General features: G+C 42.0%; 1 protein-coding gene across 3 annotated transcripts; it reads right to left on the bottom strand.

The window, feature by feature from the left end:
* Positions 1 to 3,059: 3,059 nt before the first annotated feature.
* Positions 3,060 to 15,868, bottom strand: plekha4 (pleckstrin homology domain containing A4). Of its 3 annotated transcripts, none has more exons than XM_079577003.1 (24): positions 15,654 to 15,868; positions 13,235 to 13,304; positions 13,061 to 13,159; positions 12,929 to 13,001; positions 12,746 to 12,846; positions 12,440 to 12,558; positions 11,937 to 12,149; positions 11,558 to 11,861; positions 11,429 to 11,488; positions 11,162 to 11,299; positions 10,846 to 10,905; positions 10,694 to 10,774; positions 10,466 to 10,618; positions 10,293 to 10,391; positions 10,068 to 10,176; positions 9,290 to 9,363; positions 9,114 to 9,197; positions 8,336 to 8,423; positions 8,186 to 8,241; positions 7,694 to 7,828; positions 6,866 to 7,177; positions 6,680 to 6,798; positions 4,894 to 5,000; positions 3,060 to 4,811 (listed from the first exon to the last, which is right to left on the bottom strand). In XM_079577003.1, exons 1-24 carry the CDS (start codon positions 15,695 to 15,697, stop codon positions 3,862 to 3,864), a joined length of 3,648 nt encoding a protein of 1,215 aa, XP_079433129.1. In that variant the 5' UTR covers positions 15,698 to 15,868; the 3' UTR covers positions 3,060 to 3,861. The 3 variants fall into 3 exon arrangements, with proteins under 3 accessions (XP_079433129.1, XP_079433130.1, XP_079433131.1); XM_079577005.1 differs by having other exon boundaries at positions 4,686 to 4,811; positions 4,894 to 4,995; XM_079577004.1 differs by lacking the exon at positions 11,162 to 11,299.
* Between the last annotated feature and the right edge of the window lie 5,518 nt (positions 15,869 to 21,386).

Raw genomic sequence — 21,386 nt, 5'->3', positions numbered from 1 at the left:
GTGAGTGAGTGAGTGAGTGAGTGAGTGAGTGAGTGAGTGAGTGAGTGGTGGGGGTCAGAGGGGCCGATGGCGCAAACTGATAACTTCGCTTCCATCAGTCTATCCCACGGCAGCTCTGGCTACAATAGTAGCTTACCACCACCAAGTATGGAGTGAATGAATAGTGCAATGAAAGCATCTTTGAGTGTCCAGAAAAGAGTTATATCAAACTATTATTATTATTATTATTATTATTATTATTATTATTATTATTATTATTATTATTATTATTATTATTACTATTATTGGTCTGATTAAATCCTAATCTGGAAAAGCTCTGTCAAAATTGAACACAAACTAACCAAATCTGAATATTTCTAACCCAGGTCTGAACTAAGACTACAATAAACCAGATGGAGCACTAAACACATCTGTGTACGGCCAGGGTTACATCATGGTTTTCTTCATTGACAAGGCTAGGAGAATGTAACAAGATGAGTGTTTTCCTTAATACCAGCTTCAGCTGAAACAGACTGACTTCAGCATTTCCACTGGTGTCCACACTTCTATGTGTTGTGTCTGCACATGTGGGTGTTTTGATTATCCACATCATCAAGTCCAGAAGCCGCCTACTCTAGACTCAACACTGAGGCTATTTTACTCTGTAATGTCCAATGCCAGGCTCCCATTACGCATAACCAAATGATACCTACATTTGAGCTAAGATACTCATGTACACATGTACATGAGTATCTTCGTCTCTCTACTAGACTGTGGCAAGGGGAGAGAGGGGTTTGCAGACTCCCAACAGCAACACAAGCGACAAAGGTGTTTGCTTTTGCATTCAAAGGCATCTCCAGCAGAAAAAGGATGATGTATGCACCTTGCTTGTTATAAAGCAGAAGCATATAGCCTATCCACAGATGAACGCGCCCCCCTCCCCTCCCCCCTAATACCAAACGGTACCCCCCGGGCAAGAAACACATCTTTGGAATCGATCGGCTGCTGGGTCGAGGGGAATCAGAGTCCACGGAGCACATTTTGGGGTTGATGGCCAAATGACGACGCGCACATGCCTATAAACCTCCATAACCGTAATGTATGGAGGAGAGGTCCGCGAGGGAGCGAGCACACGTGCACGCGCATATTTACATTCTCATAGTAAAGCCCCGATGTGTTAAAATGAAAATGCACCTCGGTGGTCAAGACGGAGCGCAGGGTGGCGATAATGTCTGTTAATAGGCCCGCGTAGTAGCTCCACAGTTAGGCCCCGCGTGACAGCGGACTGGGAGGCTTGATTTGAAAAGCTCCCGACGGCAAAGGCTTAGTTACAGCCATGATTAATTATAAGCAACACATAGTAGGCCAATGTAGAGTGGCATCATCATCATCATCATCATCATCATCATCATCATCACCATCACCATCATCATCATTTTCTCTCCTGCTCACGAGGACTCCCCTCCCTCCGCTGCCCTCTTCTCTCACCTCAGCAAACTGAACAAGAAGCGAGAAAGCGCGCCCCAAATAAATGTTGCCAACACGCACCTGCCAAAAGCCCGAGTCTATTCCATATCATCTGCCTCCATTCAAACGCCCCCCCTCCCTCCCTCCTCATTCACACACATGCACTGTACACCGCCACCCGTGCCTCCTCGAACCTTGACAACACCACGGTAAGAAGCCCCCGTTAAGCGCCACAGCCTGTGCGGTCGAGGCGGCGGCGGCGGCATCACTTGGGCAGGCACCGTTTTCCTCGCGGCGCGCGACTTTACTTGCAACGGGGAAACTGGGTTGCATACGGGAAGGGGCGGTGTGAAGTTGCATCCTTACCACAGTCATCGCAGGGAGCCTGTAGTGTCCATGTTTGATGTTAAATATTCCCAGGGCCCATCTCGGCGGTTCGTTCATCCGCGCGTCTCTCCTGAACCGCGTTGGTTGTTGTCTATTTTTTTCTTTTTTGCGCCCCGTCCCTCGTCTCCACATGTAAACGGCATTAAGGGGGGTGGGGGGAGAGGAAAAACGCGAAGAGACGATACGCCACCTTAGCACGGACGGACTCCCCCCTCTGTCGGATTGGAAGGTAATGGGTCTTAAAGAAACATTCTCTCAGCGTCCTCCGCAGCTCTGTGATTTACGCACGCCGGCGCGTTCACGTACAGGCCAATCAAAAGCTGATAAATTAACCTCAATGATAACTCTAAACTGGCCCATCAGTAGCCCTGGATAATATGCTTCATTTCTGGATTACTTGAAGAAGAATAAGTAATTGCTATGCGGTATTGAAATTCAAATAGTATAAGTTAGAATAGTTTAGTTTGTATATCCTAGCAAATAAGTGTGCGCTGATAGCCTATGTGTGATTAAAATATGGTAGTAATGATGTAATATAAATATAATGTAATATAGGCTTTTAATATTGTTTTACCATTCCTCATTTCTTTGGGGTTAGAGTTTTTATTTTATTTTGCAAATAAAGTTCACACATCACACCTCTATCTTTGTCATACTTGCGTATTATTCATATGCTGAATAATACATTATTCAATTGATTTATTATAGCCTATATCTTATACACAGTGTGTACCAACATCAACGCATTTAACTGTGAGCTTGCAACAGCATTATAGTGTTTTAAATATGCTGTATGCTTAGCAAGAGGTAATTACACCCACACAACGTGCATGAACACAATCATGCATGTAAACAATTTCTTTTGTGCGAGACTTCTATTAATATGCATGCGAGTATTGCTTTCCCATCTGCAAATATAACCCAGGTAGTGCAGGAGGGCCAGCCAACATAAGGTGGTGCTGTCTTTAAGAGAGAGAGGCCTGGGAAGGGATGATGTAATGTGCTCTCAGACAATGATGTCATCCACTCAGACATGGCGAGGATTTAAAGTGACAAAGGCCTTTGAGTTTTGCAGCGAAATCGAGTCAGAAAACAGTACAGTGCTCCATCACCCAAGGGACCTTTATAGAGCAGCAGAGAATAAGGACAAAAAAACCCAAAAGATGCTACTAGCATTTGTGTTTATTGATGAATGACAAAATACAAAACACTCACATATGTTATCCATAAATTACCATTTAACATTTACACAGTTGATTTCATATTAGATTCATACAATACAAGGAATGAAAGGGTTAATGACAAGTACTCAGTTTTACTGTAAGACAGTGCATAGTTTATGTTTTCTATAAATATCCGTAAGACTTTGTCAGTGTAAAACCTCATATTAATGGTAATGCTGCACTGTTAGTGACTGAGGAGAGTTTGTGATGTGACTTCAACAACACATTCTTGTGTAGGTACTTGTTGGGTGTCAGTGTTTGTCAGCGGAGTTTGGAGAAGCAGGCAGGAGCAATCGTCTCTAATCATGTCCTGCTGAAATGAGACCAGTGGAACTTAGCTGGACTCCACTCCCAACAAGCTCATGTCTAATGAACAATACATAGACAGAGTTCAGAGGAGCGCACCCGGTGACTGTCATCATGTATGAACAATAATCAGTTATTCAATCTCAGATGAAGCATTAGTTGAGAAATTGTAAAAGCCAATTGTGCTCATATTAATCATCTTAATAACTACATGTACCACATAGAGCACATTATAGAAATATGCATTACCTCAGAGGTGAGTTCAGACAGTTTTGGTGGTGGGTGGCATAGGTAAACTTGCTGCCATAGGTTTATGCTTATTTATGGCAATTTCACAATATCCGATAATGCTTGGTCATGTATTCTGAGTAAAAAGAAGTTGAAGTTGTATTTGCCCACCCCACATACATCTGCAGTCCCCTCTGTGTGGACTGGAGTGGTACCTGGGGCTGGCTTTTACCATCTGGCCACCCCTTAGTACACCCCTCATTACCTTATTTTACAAACTTGTCCTCAGCACTGTTACTCTCGTTTTTCCAAATGAGGCACTGCGATTCAGACTACCACCATTTATGTGTTCAGTCGTAAACTCGCCGTTGCTGCCTTCACTTTTTGTGTCACAAAAACTCCTGGTTTTCTTTAGCTCTCCCACTTCATCTTTATTTACCCTCTCTTCCTGGTAACTGCTTGTATCTTTACTCATCTCTGAACACCCCTTCATTTCTACATTGTGGCTTTCTTCATCTTGGACCTGACTTTCTGTTCTTTTAACAGTTTGAGCATTTTCTTCACATTCTACAGCGTCTTTTGTGGAGTTTGGTGAACTCTCCCCATCTTCAGTGATCAGCAGTTCCTCCGTTATAGTCTGCATACTTGAGCTCCCATCATTCCTTGTAATGTCCGAATCTGAAATGCTTATATCACACGCAATCTTATAAAACAACGAGTGGTTTTCCTTCATCTTCTCTAAGCTTTCGCTGACTTCAGGTGACATCTCATTGGACTCCTCCAAACCTGCCCCTTGGTTGTCTCCATCTGCCACTGCTTCCTCGTTGCCCCCTGCCTCTGTTTCAAGGATCTGCAGTGGAGTGAAGCCTTGCCACTGGCTGCTAGAGAGGAACCACTTGGCTCTCACATCAGTGGATGAAAAATTACTTTCATTATTGTCGGTGGCTGCATCTTCAAGCTTTTGTTCCTCTTTATTTTTGCCACTCGCACAGTCCTCGCTTCCATTTTTCTGGTGGACAGCCATAGATGAGATATGATACGGTGAGGCTGGACGTCTGATTTTACTCTTGGCGACTCCCCTTCGTCTGCTGTACTCTTTGGGTTGTGTTTTGTCCCCACAAGGACTTTTGCTTTTGCATGGATGCACTTCATCTGCGCCCTGACTTGCAGCTACTTGTTTATAACATTTAGCACTCTTGGTTTTGTCATCAGAATCACGGCCTGAAACACACACAAGTTTGAAATGAGTAATTCCCTTTTTTAAAGAGATTAATAATCACAATGCAGATACAGGTGCAGCTACCTTTTGTTTGTCTCTGCTTCTTTGCGCTTTCAAGGTTCCCCTGGGAAGCGTCCTGGCCCTCTCTCCACAGAGTTGGAAGTTGATTGGATGAACTCTCTCTGACTGCACTGATAGATGGATAGATAGAAAATCAACCAATCCAAGTAAAGTTAGCAAAAAACCCTTTTTTGTGTGTAGATGGGCTATTTGATTTTATTGTATCTATGGAAGTGTACTTTAGCAGACAACATACAGTAGCTTGAACTTCTGAGCCACAGCCAAATCCCAGCTCCCACAGTTGCAGACTGTCATTGTGCCCTTGGGCGAGTCACTTTACCCACCTTGCCAGTGTGAATGTGGTATGTGGGTAAGCAGTTGGTGGTGGTTGCATGGATTTGCATCCTTGCTTCCATGTGTCTAACCTTGCGCAGCTGTGAGTATGAAATGCTCGGAGAAACATGTTTGATTGGCCAAGAAAGCGCCTTGTAATACCGATACTTGTGATAAACATGGACATAGCTTACTTGGACTAACATGGACTTAGCTGCTGAAGCCTAATAGGAAATGGTTCCTTGCTATAATGGACTTTTCACTGAAACTTGTTTGCCTTATTGGCATTATTGGCAGGCTTGTCATTCTGTGTTTGTCTTAACACGTACAACATCTTATTTTTTTTTCTCTTTTTAAAATGATTAGTTTCACTCTATTCTTAAAGGGATATTTCAGGATTTTTAACATAGGGCCTCATTTCATAGATATCCAGAGTGTTGTTGATTTCTAGTTACCACAGACATTCGCTAGCCTAGCACTAGCCTAGCACCACTAAACTCCTCAAATATAAGGACTGCATGAATTAAATATATTTTCATAAATCAACGACACTCTGGATAACTAGGAAATGAGGCCATCCATCCATCCATCCATCCATCCATCCATCCATCCATCCATCCATCCATCCATCCATCCATCCATCCATCCATCCATCCATCCATCCATCCATCCATCCATCCATCCATCCATCCATCCATCCATCCATCCATCCATCCATCCATCCATCCATCCATCCATCCATCCATCCATCCATCCATCCATCCATCCATCCATCCATCCATCCATCCATCCATCCATCCATCCATCCATCCATCCATCCATCCATCCATCCATTTCTTCCACTTGTCTGTTTCCAGGTCGTAGGGGCAGCTGTTGGAGCTGCCCAAATCACATTGCACCAGCCCCCCTCCTGCAGGTGGTGAGTCCATGGAAGGACGGCCTCATGGTTCTAACTGGGCCTGTTGGTCTCTCATAAGGGGCTTCTGAACTGCCCTTTGTCTGATCCGTCACCTTATGAGGCCCTGTGTCAAAAATTCTGAAATATCCCTTTAATTTAGGGACTGGCTCCATGATAATGCATTTTTCATTCACTCCAAACTTGGAGGTGGTAAGCTACTCTTGTAGCCACTGCTGCCCTAGAGTAGACTGCCAACAACGGGATCAGGCATAGTAAAGGCGGTATGGCCACAGTGCCTGAATGATACATTTTTCTGCACCTTGAGCTGTCTCATGAGTCAACTTGCATCTAGGCTTTGCGTCTAAAAATGGCCAGAGTCAGTTTTCTGTAAACAGGTGATGACCTTATTATGGTACCCAGTAAAAAATACATCAAATGTTGTTATTTTAGTTGCTGACATACAGTTATGTTTACACAGTTATTGCATAGAGAGATGAATTCAAGATACCCGTAAACAACACAAAGTGTAAGAATGGTGTAATGCACTGTAAAAACAGAGGAGGAACAGAAGGGTCCCACCTCCGTATGACTCTCTCCCGAATGCGCTCTACTCGTCTCAGTTTAGCCTCGCGCTGCTCCGGGGTCAGGCAGAGGTCAGGGTGTGCTTCAGAGGTGAAGAGGGCACTGCATCGCTCCTCCTGTTCCCAGTGCAATACATATTACATCAATACTTAACAGATTGTGCTTCTAACATTTCACACTTACTCTGTTTTCAGGACTACGGTTTTCACACCCTCCTTGGTCTCGGCCTTGGCTTTTTGCATCCTCAGCAGGTCTGGCTCTTGCAGCTTCTGTCTCCTGCACTGAGGGCTTGAAGACTTCCTGCTGTTGCTGCCTGCTTGTGTTTCTGAGTGGGAGCTCCTGGTTCTGTTCACCGTGCTGCGGCTCTTGTGGGATTTGTTCCGGCAACGGTACATCCAGTTCAGGTGGGGGGTCTTCCACAGACACTTTTCGAGCCACAAGCGACGATGGGAGGACAGCTGTGACCACACGTGTAACTCTCAAAGGAAAAGGCGTCTGAGGAGGTGTCAGAATGTCAAGTTAATATGTAAACATCTATTTCGGGAAGATGTAAATGTAATCAATTCAAATTCTAAATTCTATTCACATAAGTCAATGCTATAGAATTTAATCATGACAAAATGTCAAAATGACAGATGGAGGGCAGGTGTCTATTAAAAGCAATGGGAGGGATAATGCCTAAATGTTTGTACAAATCTACTACGCTTTGAAACAGTTGTCACTTTTGTTCATTTGTTCTGGAAGATAAGGTGTGTGCCAGTTTTTGTTTCATGTGGATTGGCAAAACAATTACAGAGAAAAACATGACTGTAATATAATATACTGTAACGTTTTTTGCCCTCTTCTTCCATATTAACCTATGGGCTCATTACAATGTTACCAGGCTACATAAACACAGGTTAGAAATAAAATAACATTAACAATAACAGGCAGTAGATAAAAACACACAACCTTCTATATTGGAGCTCTATTCAAATTCTCACTTACATTAATCCAATAATAATTTCTAACCTCGTCTTGTATTTGTGAAGTTTGTTCATGGTTTTGGACAGCTGTCACCAGACCGTGAATCTTCTTTTTATTTATCATTTTCTGCTGGTTCCTCTTCATTTTGTCAATCTGCTCCTTTTCACTCATCCTAATTTTCTATGAGAAAAAATAATTAGCAGTGAGTCATCTCTGCATTACTGACTTGTGAATTGAAATTAGAGACTTAAAAGAACATATGCATATGCATGTCTGTGCTGAGATGTATGTACTGTATTTCTAAACGTACTTGCTCCCGTTTGCACCTATATAGCATTGTGTAATGTATGAGAGGAAAAAAGGGGTGGGTGGTAACCACAAGATCACAAATATCAAGACACTAGTCTCTGCCTCCCCCTACTGTGCATAAGACAAACTGCAATATGCCCCACTTGCAAAAAAAGATCACAGAATTTCAGATTTGGGCCGTGTTGGCAAAAAGAAAAAAGGTTTTCTAAACAGGTACAAACTGCATACCTTGGTTGAATGGTTGCTGGTATCTGTTGTGGTCCACTTCGAAGAGGTTTTAGAGTCTAAGAAATTGGATGCAAGTCAAATGAAGAGTGAAGAGTACCACAGTCATACTTTTTTACTTGAATCAGTGTAGTTTTCGGTTTGAATACTTACCAGATGCCTCACCGTGTGAATTCACATTGAGGAGATCAGGCTGACTGTGTCCTCGCCTTGGAGCCGGTTCATTGTGGTTGTAAACTCCCTGTAACCCAGACATCGGTGAGAGTAAGTATTGTGAATGTGGTTTTTCATACGGCACTGACAGGGCCCTTGGCGCTTTGTGGACAGAAAAAGCCAAGCACTCAAGCACAGGACTACAAAGCACAGTTTAGTCTGATCTGAGAAGAAATAGTTGTGGCTTGTGCATAAGACTGACCCAGGATTATTGACTTGAAGTTGAACTTACAAACAAGATTGTTAAACGAATAAAATAGCGAAGCAAGAGTTTAATATGATCTTTAACGTCTCAAACTTTCAGCTGCAATATACAATACTTGGAGATGTGTTTCGTTGATATTTAAGTGATCTTGCATATTTAGTCGATCTAAGTGCTCAAAATAGTTTGTTGTAGATCCATAAGGTGATGCTCCTTTTTAGAAAGTTTGTGTAGCTCACCAAACTCATTACAAAAATTGCAGCACTTAAATTACCTCCATGAAAAATAATTTCCTGCTACTACATAGCTGGCGGCTAGCATTAATTTTAGTTAGCATCATTTAAATGTTTTGCCTCCTCTTTGAACCAGCAGAGATCGTCCAAACGTTTTGTTAGCATTGAATTTAGGGCCTGAGTATTGTAGTCAGTTCTTTGCCAGTGCAGATCTGTACAATGCACTTGTGTGTTTTACCGGCAGTCGTTGACAGGAAACCCTTGTCACTGATCTATGCTGTACCTCATAGGGATGCTCGGTCCAGCCCTGATCCCTGATCAGCTCCTGAGGTAATGGAGGACGTGCTGGAGGCTCTTGATCAAAATCCTAAACATTAACATTTGATGTAACATTTCAAACTAGGAATTGTCACATGACTTTGTATGTGATGTTTGAATGGCAGAAGACATGATTCTTACCATTGGCATCCCGCTTAGTGGCCTTTCAGTCGGAGACACCGGGGAGCCCGGGTGAGGTGAGGCCGGCTGGAACACTAACAATCACAATAAAACACAACATTAGAATGAATAGTAAATCAGTGGGTGTGATCAATCACAGATTGTTGGTCACCAGAGCAGTTTACAAACTTGACAGGGGGTTTAGTGCACCCCCTGTCATTTTGGATGAGCAGAAACAGAATCTATTCTTTTTCATTAAAGGGACTAGATACAAGTTGGTCATTTTTGTACTCACTACTGCCACCTCAGTTCTTCTGCGTAGCTGCAGGTTCTATATTAAGCTTATGCATGAGGCAGTTGAGGTGAATAGGTCTGAGCTCATTCTACACATTAGGACATTGCTGGAACATTTTTAAACTCCGTATTGTCCCTTTAAATCATTTTTTATCTGAGAACTGAATAATAAAATAACTTTTCAAATATAGACAATACAATATGAATTTATCTATAACCATTAAAAAGACTCTACTTTCAAACACAGTGAGCATGTTAGTCATAACATCACAAAATAGTTATTTTAAAGTGATACAATTTCTTTCAGAATATTAATGTTATTTTTTTCCTTAACTTTCTTCACATACCCTCTGACTCATTCTGTGTACTCCTGGGAGGTACCTACTGTCTATACTGTACCACAGTTTTGAATCACTGCCCATGAGAGATAATGTGTAAGTAATCAATTGACTACAAAAAGTAGAAATGTATGTAAACAACACTATAATAATGAAACTATATTTACTGTGATGCCTCTGCACTCCCAAAAGGAAGCGGAAGTGTTCTCTGTTGGTTTTGAGTCCTGACAGAATATCCTCCATCATCCACAGCTCTCTTTGGGCGTGAGATTGTTCCTGACGGGTAGGGGGAAAAAAGGTTTTAAGTGATGTCACACTATGTCCGTACATGAACAAAGGGCTATTTGGTAAAGTCTGACTCAAGAGGAGTTGTAAATGTTTGCAGCACAAACCTCTGGCATTCCAAAGTTGCAGATATGCTGAAGGTGTGAGCGGATCACGGACAGTTCACTCTCCATTCTCTCGTACTGGATCCAGACTTTCTCCATTTCCTACAATATCAACATGTGCTTAGTGTTCCCAAGTGTTTGTGAGGGTTTAGTGACATTTTGAATTTGTTACACACCAGAGACACATCACACATTCTTGCTCGTATGGTGACCAAGTCTTCCTGAAGCAAACCCTTCTGGGAAAGGATATCCTCGTACACCTGGGGTCCCTGGTGTTTCCATTCCTCGAGCTGCAGTCGGGACACTTCTAACGCACAGTGGACGCTGTCCTGTTTAAACATCACAGGATCATTATGCAACTCTTCACCAGAATAAGCTGAAGGGGACGTCACACAATGGCTGACCTTATCTATTTGTAGTTGAGCCAGTTCCATGGACAGCGACTGGAGCAGCTTGTCACACCCGCACAGCCGTGTCAACACCACCTGAAGATAGGAGGTGAATGCGAAGCACTGCAACACGCGACATTCAGAACATACTCAGTCTCAACACTTACATCGGCATCACTGTCCAGAGCTCTGATTGGCTGACACTCCCTCAACTCTGGCTTAGAGGGCTGAAAACAAAGTCAAAGCAAAAATATCATGTAATGTCTGCATATCAAAGTCGTAATGGAGGGAAAAGGTGATCTAACAAGTTTCGGTGTATTGAGGCGCAAGACTTTTCATTAGTGAGCTTTCCAGTGAGGTTAGGCTATTATAACATTGGTTTGCTGTTGAAATTTCAGATAGCATTAGAGATATTTTAACACATTACACTAAAATGTAGTTATGCAGATAGTATGTTAAAGAGCAGAGCCGAGCAGCCTGTACCGTTGCCGGCGGCAGCACACACAGAGATAAATGGTTGCGGTGATGGTGGTGATGGTGGTGGTGATGTTGTGGTTGTGCTGCCCTTGATGATGGAGGCAATGGAGGCAGTAAGTCTGCATTAGCCCCTGTGGAGTAGCTCTGAAGGCAGAAAAAGCATGTATATAACTAAGAGCAGCACATCAGCAGCACATCAGCAGCACATAAGCATCCCCTGTGCGAGTTTTCATCACGTGCGTACTGTTGGTTGATTATTGCGAAAATGCTTACTTTTCCCAAAAGTCTCCTTCCATTTGGGATCTGATGAACTGACCCGTACGTTGATGTAGGCTGCAGTAATACACACAAAAAAGAACAATGTTTTAATGAGCATTGCCTTTAATGCATTACATACTGTACCTTTTGCCACCTCTCCGTCACTGGTGTAGTGGGGGTGGATTTGAACTCCAGTTTTGGTGAGGCAGGTGCGTAGAATAATGTTTGAGGGAGGATAGCAGGGTCATCTTGAGGACGAATGTCTACACGTCCCACTGGTGTGTGAGGTCGTGATCCCAACAGGGTCCTGGGGGGTAGAGAGCCTGTTCCCATAATGTCCACCGGAGTGTGGAGGATGCTGTCCACAGGGACATAGAGCACAGAGTCGTCCTGGATTGGAGCTCGTCTACGGGAGCGGCTTAGAGGGCTGGGGGTGCGAGCTGTAGGGCTGTGTAAACAGGAAGGTAACGCAGTGATATTTTACACATCATAAAAACCGCTAAATGGGTTTCCAGTCACTGACCTGCTGTTTCTGTGTCGCACACTCCGCCTTCCCCTCTGCTCTGAGTGAGGCGCCCCCATTCTGCCACCGCTCAGGTGACTGGGTTCACTCAGGGTCCTGGTGACGTGACGGTGCTTTTGTGATGGACCTTCTCCATCTGATGGGGACTGGGGCATGTCCACAGACTCACTGCTGCCACCTATGTGAGTGAAGTCCTGATAACTAGAGCAACGTCTGAAAAGACAGCAAAGGCAATTCATGTCATTTTTATTTATTTATTGTGTGTTTTGTAATTCTTTGTGGGACCGTGGCTCGATGAAAGAGAGGATCGTCTTATAATTGGGGGATTTACTGTTTGAATTCAGCCAATGTAGCGCGTGAGAGCATGATGGCGGTCAAAGAGGCTGACGGCACAGAAGCTTTGTCAGTTTACCCATGACCAATGCACTGCGTATGGAGTGAATGAATAATGCCTATAGTGTACTGCTTTCAGAAGTTTGCTATCATCATCATTGTTATGGTACCTGTTCATTGTGCTGCCGGGCTCCATGGCTGCAGACTGACTGAGGGCTCGGACCCAGCCCAGCATGTCCTCCTGAGTGTCAGCACTAAAGTAGTAAGAGCGCATGCCCTGGTGCACCACCTAAAGTTCAGACATAGTATATTCATCATTGTGTTTGTTCAGAGAAACATCGTGTTAAATGCTATACATGTGTTTATCTGCATACATTGTTGGCATATGTATTTTGAATTAGCTGTAAAACATTATAAAACATGGTCAAATTGTAATACAAGTCAAGTTGCTCTTATAATATAAAATCAGTAATTACCTTGAATGTGAACTTTCTGTTCTTGCATTCTCGTGGTGTGCAAAAGAGTATTTTATAGCTGGGCAGTGGGATACTGCCCAGTACAGATTCTTCTCGACTGTCTAGAATATTTATAAGTTGCAATATATTAAATGACTACGAAATTGTCAACAACCACTGAGTCACTGCAGTGCTCACACTTACCTTTATAGTAAAAGAGACAGTAGTTGGAGAGGACAAACCATCTCCTCTTCCACAGTTTAAGACCTGAGCTGTCCTGCAAGGCCAACATTCATTACTATTGACCTTTCATCAGTCCATCAGTATCCGGCTTACCTTCTTGTACAGCCATCCCCTGATCACCACAGGACAGTTGGGATCTCTTTTAGCAGAGTGGCATCGTTTACCAAATGTTTGCACTTTTCCGTCGTAGTCCTGTTGAATATCAAAATGATCAATATTGCGATGCAAAAATGTTCCTTTTGTTTTTGAGAAAAATGCCACACCAACCTTTCTGACTGGGAAGTATGAAATAGTAGCCACACTGGACGCTTGGCTCACTCTGTCCTGGTCCTCCATTCTGTCAAAGAAAAGTTTGTTTTAATATAAAACGAATGCCTGTCACACGTCGTCACACATTCCAGAGTCATATACAGTAAGTATGTACTGCTCCTCACAGTTGTGCCATACATTATTCACTAACAAATGCAAAATTGTGTTAATGTAAAGCATTAGCAGCATTAGCGTAATGTAACAGCATTAGCGGGTCACTTATTGCTGCTATACCATAAGCCTAAAACACACAACAACTTCATAGATTAAATACATTTTTTAAAATAACATCAAGCTGGTAGTGTGTGCACTCAGTAAGAAGGCCTTACCAGTCTGGTCCCCTGGTATTACCTAACTGCACTTGTCCACATTCCCAAACATTGTAGCTGATATTTAAATTCTTAACAGGTCTTGGTCCTCCACTGTCCCAGTTCAACTCTAGGAACCATGCTATTCTGAGCCATAAACAGGCTGGAGCACACCCCCCCTGTCCCAAACTGACAGGTGACAGCTGCGTCGCCATGGTGGCAAGGAGGGGCCAACAAGAAGTGTGTGTGTAAAAACCAATATGGTAGCAGCAGAGAAGGGCTATATGTGAGACGAGATTTAAAAATGTGTTTTAGCTACAAGGCTAAAGGAGGACAAGGGGGGAAGCAAAACAAACAAAAAACAAAGTTGAGACTACATGAATATTGAAAATAAAGACGTGGTGTACTGGGTGGAAGGGCGTGATCTACAGAAACACATGGCACTCCAAAGAATTTACAAGCAAATGTGGCGCTGCATCACATGTTTGTCCACCTGCACAGACGGGAAGTGAAGGCCGGTGGGAAAAACAAGGCCCTGGTCATTTTGCTAACTGACCAACCTTTTCAAATCAAATGATAAATAGACATAAAGGAGTGTAGGTAGCTTAACAGCGAGGAGGGTTAGTTTGAAGCAAATAAAGCTATTAGTTACAATGTTCTTGATAGAACAAATATAAATATATCAAAATGTTAATGCTTAGTGTTGTATTTAAACCTCACAGTCTGATGTCGTTTAGTTCATGGCAATTTTAATAAATTCTAATTGAAAAAAGGTAAGCAAGTATAATGTCATGGTTTGATGGTGGAATGAGGAAAATAAACCCAAAAGGCAGGACTGCAACATAAACTAGATAAAATGACAAACTGGTGAGACAAAAACTCAAAGCAAGCTGGGCTTTCACTGACAATGACCTGGGAAACACAGGGGTATAAATACATGAGGCAACAGGGCAAAGGTGTAACACATCAGGGCGGGGCAGGCAATTAATACAGGGGAAGTAAAGCGAAATTACAAGCTCAGAACACACGTGTCAAAATAAAACACCAGACTAAAGACAAAGAAAAAACAAAACAGAAAACAGATCATGACAAGTTATTGTGTTGCCTTTTTAATGCCAAAAACAAACTGTAACCAATATTTGAGCATCCATGTCAGAGAAAAGGGACTGAGTTCATTGTCTGTTTACACTGACACTGTACAGTTATTGTTGTAACTCATGCTAGAGTAATCCTGATGAAGATATGAATTCACAAGAATGGCCTGATAGTGACATTTTACATGCACTCGTGGGTGACCCAGACCTTTGACATGCACCAGTCTTTGTTAGCCTCCACCACAGTCCCGTAACTCACACAATCAGCACTTTGTGAGTGAAGAGAGCAGAGACAACATCCTCACAGCCGCCGGGAGTTTTGTGGGCGTTGTGAAATATTTAGAAAATCTCCTTCTTCTAATCAGTGACTTTGGGGCGGAGTGGACTTAAAATGCTAAAGAGTGAAGAAGGGAGGACAAACAGCGGGTCTGTGCACCACACAGAGTGTGCTTTGTGGCTCCTAAGGACTGCATCATGCTCAGCTAAGTATGTTGAATACATCAACACGGGATAAAGACTACCTTTGCAAACACTATGACATGACTCCTTTATTCTTGCTGATTTGGAACAATAATGTACAGTTTATTTGACCCCAAGTTGATGTAATGTATTTTAGCAGTAAAACAGTCTATTGTTTTATAAATATAATACTATTTTCATAATTAATAGTAATTCATAATTAAAATATATACGATTTTCCTAATTATGATAAGATATATCATAAATAAGATATTCATGGCTCAGCTTATAGCGTAACATGGCAAAAGCCCATCATTGGATGGTTACTGTTTGTTGTTGACAATTTGCAAATCAAAAGTCCCTTCTTTTTATTTAAGCAAACTGATACATTTCAAGAGAAACATTTCCAAATAAACTAAAAACATTGTACTGTGTTGCTTCTTTAAGCCCTCAAAATGGATATAAACAAAACAAATGTGTCTAAAAATAAAAATGAGAGTGCCATATTGTCCGTACCTGACCAATGGTGCCCTCCTGCTGGTAGTGGTATCATGCTCCATCCTTTGGCATGAGTCTGCTCAGCATCTTTTCCAACGGTTCAGCAAATGGTCCAAAAACAGACTGCTTGTTCTCTCTTTTCCTCTGGTCTCTTCAGAGGGAAAGCGTTAGTTTGAAGATCTGTGTCCGCCGCTCAGTCACTATGCCTCACTTTGCCTGTATCTTTACACACTGAGCTCCTTCTTCCTCCTCCAGCGGCCCTCCCTCTCACCCTTGACATCTTCTCATTTGCTGATTCTGGCCTTATTATGCTCCCATTTGAGTAATGCAAATCAAACTTAATGGCACGCCATAAAGTACATATACATAAATATACATACTTGTAATTAAAGAACGATGCTCAGTGGCACAACGTCCAGAGCTCTTGCTACAGCAATAAAGTAACATAAGCATTATGAACAGTAGAAGAAAGTGTATGTGTATGTGATGTGTGTGTGTGTGTGTGTGTGTGTGTGTGTGTGTGTGTGTGTGTGTGTGTGTGTGTGTGTGTGTGTGTGTGTGTGTGTGTGTGTGTGTGTGTGTGTGTGTGTGTATGTATGTATGTATGTGTGTATGTATGTATGTATGTATGTATGTATCTAACTCAAAGTTAACTTAAAACATGTACAATAGGGTCTCCCATGGATCCAGGAGTAACCTGAAAAAGAGATTCTGAAACCTCAGAGAAACAATTCTCGTTAAGTAAAGAACAAATAAATAAAAATGCACACTACACTAAAGTCTGCAAAATATCTTTGTATCACTGCACACCCAGAGTGTTTCTGAGAGCTGAGTGTAAGTGAATATCTCCACTGTGAGATCCATAAAGGCTTATCTCATCTTATGAAGTGTAAAAAAAGGAAAAATAATAATAATCATGATCAGTCCAATACAGCGCTAACCACTTGCTCAAAGTTGTTTTATAATTTCCTGCAGCGTCAGTGTAAGTGGACAATATGCGCTCACATCTCTCTGCACAAAAGGCCCTGCAGTCCCCACATGACCCTCACACACCACACTCAGAGGTGCTGCTGAAGCAAGGACACAACCGGTCTCTATAGTCAGAGGTGGGATCGAACCAGCATCCCTCAGGTATGTGACAAAAGCTCTAACCACTGAGCCACGTGTCTGGGACTCAAAGACTCCACTGAACCAACAAAGTCAGTCAACACACAAAATTCATTAATACACAATATGTCTGCTCCACTGACTCAGCGTCTACTCCAAACACTTGTAATAGAAACACTTCCAAAAAGTTAAGCGTGTCTACAAAGATCACCTAATCCAGGATGAAGAAAGCTGTGGGAAAAGTATCAAAGCAGAAAAGAGAAGGTAAGAATGTGCAGAGGCCTGAGAGCTGCCATTACAGCTGAAAAGTATCACAGCCATTTTAAGTGCGTTGATAAACCCGAGGTGCATGAAAGGGGCAAAGGACTTTGAGTGGCTGATCCCAACAAGGAATTCTTATTAAGTTTATGTAAAACACGGCAACAAGCTTAGAAATACGTACAACATGAAAATTACAACATCATGGCAATAAATGGGAGCCACAGTCCATGAGATAAAATATTGATATTTTATGTGTTGCCAACATTATGGTCTTCTCTTGGTCCCAATACACAAACACCAGGCCTAAGCTTAGCTCTTGAATGCTAATCATGCCATTTTATAATTAGCCCTTCACGTGTCCAGGCCGTTTGTTAAGGACAGGGGTTGTGACCCGAGTCTCTGAGATATATCCCGTTCTCACAGTGAAGCTGCTGAGCTTTAAGGACTTCACTGATTTAGCCCGGGACACAATCAGCCTGTTGACAGACAGTTCTCCTGTTACAGTGCGGGCAGTGTGACTGTGCAGGCACTCAGGGCTTACGGCAAGATGTTTGGCAAAAACTTTCCTAAGAAAACAAAGGCAGATCAGGATGAATTATCTCTTCACATTCTGTCTCACACTGTGCACATGTTGCAAACACAATACTGCAGCAGCTGTTGCTACACATGTTTTTTTACCAAAATATTTTAGACATAAATATGTCATATTAAATAATACTATGATTGATCTGAAATACAGGGAAATAGGAAAAATAGGCTGCATTTGCAAAAAGGAACAGAGATTTGCAATTAGTTAGTCTCATATTCTGGTGTTGCTCAGGTTTGTCAGATCAGAACACAAAAACAACATTTGCAAAGTGATGGGGAGAACACTTTGAACATGTATTTAGTTACTGAATACTAAATACTTGCCTTACCGTTACTTTGTCTAATCAGAGTACTGTATTATGAATACTTTGAATACTATGATGAATACTAATACTATGATCGTTGAAAATTCGTTTTAAATCTTTATTCCTTTATGACTTTATGACTTTATGACTTTATGACTTATTCTTTAGTCATTTTAGGAGGAAAAACAGTTCAACATAAAAAATATTTCTTAATAATGCAATATGGAGCTAAAATCTAATGATTTTAGCTCCATATTAGTTACTACAACGAAACAGTAGAGGGAGCTCTTTAGGTGGAAAAGAGAGGCATCAACACACATTTACAATTTAATACTTAAATGGGAAAAAGAAAAATTTGGCTTATGTGTGAAGCCACAAAAGCAAATCAGAAATATGGAAATGAATGCCTGAATAACATCGACGTCTCAGCCCTCGGTACTGACGTGTAATACCATCGCCCGTACACAAGATGGCGGTGTTGTTTGTAAAAGAAAGGATCGTTTTAATTAATGTAGCCATGTCGATTATTCAGTAAAATGATTATCTGAATCCTAAATCATCATTATGACAAACAGAATCATTTCCAGTGTAGGAGTGGGCTTTTGGAATTTTTGAGTCTGAATCAAGAATAGGCTAATAGTTTTCTCAAACAAAGATGTAACTAAAGCCCTTCATTAGGCTGCCCAGGGCAGGACCGCAGACTTCTTGAACGTGTGCCAGTAACTACACGCAGTAAATCTGCTGGGACCAATAGTGACAGAATACGTGAGAGTCGCATATCATCAATAGGACGTCCCAGCAGCAGATGGGTATAGCATCATCCGACGGTGTAATTTAGAAGCACGCTCTGAACACAAGTCACCAAGCTGTTGAACAACTATTCACATTAGGCTCATAAATTCTCCGCAGTGAGAACCTGTGGATAGAATGAAAAAGTGATCTTCGGTTTCGCCGCTGTGTCATGTAAGGTTAGGAGGAGTAAAAAGTACGGTTACCAGGAGGAGTAAAAAGTTGAGTCGAAACAGTATCAACTTGGTTCATGAATCTCTCACTCTGCCCAACAAAATAAAACATGAGCCGCCGTTCCTCGCCTTCTTCTCGCAGCCGGTATGCCATACGGGTCACTTATAGAGAACATCGCCATGGCCCAGGCGCGCGCATAGGGTTACCACTCATCCACATGCCTGGCATACAGTCACACATGTCCAAACAGACATGTGGGCCACGGCGCACATTATTCCAGGATCATAGCTTCCGTTCGTGTTTTCTTTGCTCGGCATGAAGTCGTAATATGTCACAGAAGCTTAAGCAATAGCTAAATTGAGACTAATACTCACTCACACTCATTAGAGGAAAGCACGCATGAATTACCTCAAAGCATCCAGTCGACTTTTGTTTCAATGATGACAACAATTTGTCTCCAATAATGTGGTCTACACTCTTTGTGTAGATCAACTGAGATCAACGTGTGTAGTTCAGCCTGTTTAATATATTAAAATTACATTGTTTCAAGTTTACGGAATAATCATATTCTATGTTTATTTATTATTATTATTATTATTATTATTATTATTATTATTATTATTATTATTATTATTATTATTATTATTATTATTATTATTATTATTGCTGTTGTTGTTATGTATTAGGCAACACTAAATTATATACATCTATACAGTATATAAATAACATTGGGTCTTTTCTTAAGTTCTGTGGGGCCCCAGTCGGTTCCAGAAATGACCTTCATGATAGTGTGTGGACAGAAGAGACAAATGATGTCATTAATGTGAATAAACACCATGAATCATGTGTGTTGTTTATTCCTGCAGCTCCTGCCACTTAAAAGGGACTGTGTGCAACACTGGGCCTCCAACAGGATGGCTGCTTTGTATACGTCAGCGTGGCCCACTTTTAGGTCTTGTAAAGCTTCAGCTTTAGGTGTGAAGAAGTTGAGGCCCACCAGTCAAAGAAGGAAAGTGATCCCTTGCCTGGTGCCTCTCACACATCAAAGTTGGCCCCTAAACCACAGGGGAGTGATTCCCACTCAGGCTAACCCAAGTGGGATCGATGCGCAAGCACTTGACATTGGAGCCTGTGCTGTAATCTGTCACTAGAACGGCAATTAGATCTAATTATTCTAGAGATTTGTCCAGTTTGTGGGTTACTGCTGCTCCGAGTGCAGCAGTAACCCACAAACTGGAGGGGTGGCTACAGCAGATCCCAGAAAATACACAATACTATCCAGAAAAGTGAAGTTCTAGGAACAGCAATGATACTGTGCAGAACCCTCAAGCTCCCAGGCCTCTGGTAGAGGACCCGAGCTTGGAGGAAAAAGAGACCACCCGCTGAGGGTGAGGAAGAGTTATATATATTATATATATATGTATATATGGTTCAAAAGTGCATAATAATGAACAGACCCATAATTAAGGTTTTATTAAGGATTGAGAAATAGAAATAATGGATACAACTGTAGAAAAAAAAAATTGCATACGCTTACACAATGAAACATTTCAGTAGAAAAACAGAAGATGATGTTAAACTTGGCAGAACTTTAAATAACCTGAGCCTGTTAAGAAATGCTTAGGATTTTTTGAGGAGTGTACAACCTGACTGAATCCCTATCCAGAAACCTGGGAGGATCCGCTTTTCAATTGTGGTCTGAAATCTGTACAGCAGAGTGGCCTCCTTTTCTTCCCCTTCTCCGCTCACTCTATAAAAGCATATAATACCTGCGGGCTGGTCAATATAGACCCCAATAATAGGGCAAAAGGGGATATTTTTCATTTGTTTGTTTATGCTGTTAAACCAGACCTCATAACATGATCCAGACCAACACACAGCCCAGGATTCCTCATTTTCACCGAGTCCACTAGGCCCAGAGTCTGCCTTCCGCGCCGCTCCTTCATAAGTGGCTCCGATGACGACCCAGCCGGAGAACTCCACTTCCCAGTACCCCCTCATATTCCAAATGCCCTCTTTGCACAGCACCTTTAAAGACAGGCATTGTGAAAAGTAAGTCTTCCGATGCCCTGTCGGCTTGGAGCATTTTTCAGCACTTGTGTTTAACCTGTGGGGATAAGTCATATCTCTCAGGTCTATCCAGAACCGGACACATTTCTTTTGTCCTTCTGCAAACTTTAGAGCCACCGTCCGAAATCCATAGCATTTTGTTGGCTGTTTTGTCATCCAGCGTTAGAGATATCCAATCTGAACGAAGGGGGAAAAAAAGTGTGGTTTTTGAATGCCAAAACAAAAATAGAATTGTCACGATCTGTAAAATTAGCTACATACACTTCGTGAGTTCAGCTCTGCAGGTTGGTTCAGGCACATTTGGGACATACACTGGGGCATTTTCTGCAAGATCAACACAGCAGTACTGTTTGAACAACGCGAAGAGACAAGTTTCAACTGCAAAACTGTCGAGAAATTACCTGTTACGTTGCTTGACTTGGATTTTTTACCTACATACAGTGAAAATTCAAAAAAA

Source organism: Gobius niger, assembly GCF_951799975.1.
Source record: "Gobius niger genome assembly, chromosome: 19".
In the NCBI taxonomy this organism is placed as follows: Eukaryota; Metazoa; Chordata; class Actinopteri; order Gobiiformes; family Gobiidae; genus Gobius; species Gobius niger.
This window is presented reverse-complemented; position numbering and strand designations above follow the sequence as displayed.

Excerpts from the sequence above, each read along its gene's own strand:
- plekha4 (XM_079577003.1), bottom strand. The coding sequence starts at position 15,697 with ATGGAGCATGATACCACTACCAGCAGGAGGGCACCATTGGTCAG. Across the intron at positions 13,002-13,060 it reads GGGGATGGCTGTACAAGAAG|GACAGCTCAGGTCTTAAACT; the intron begins GTAAGCCGGATA and ends TTGGCCTTGCAG. Across the intron at positions 9,364-10,067 it reads GGGAGTGCAGAGGCATCACA|TGTTCCAGCCGGCCTCACCT; the intron begins GTAAATATAGTT and ends TGTGATTGTTAG.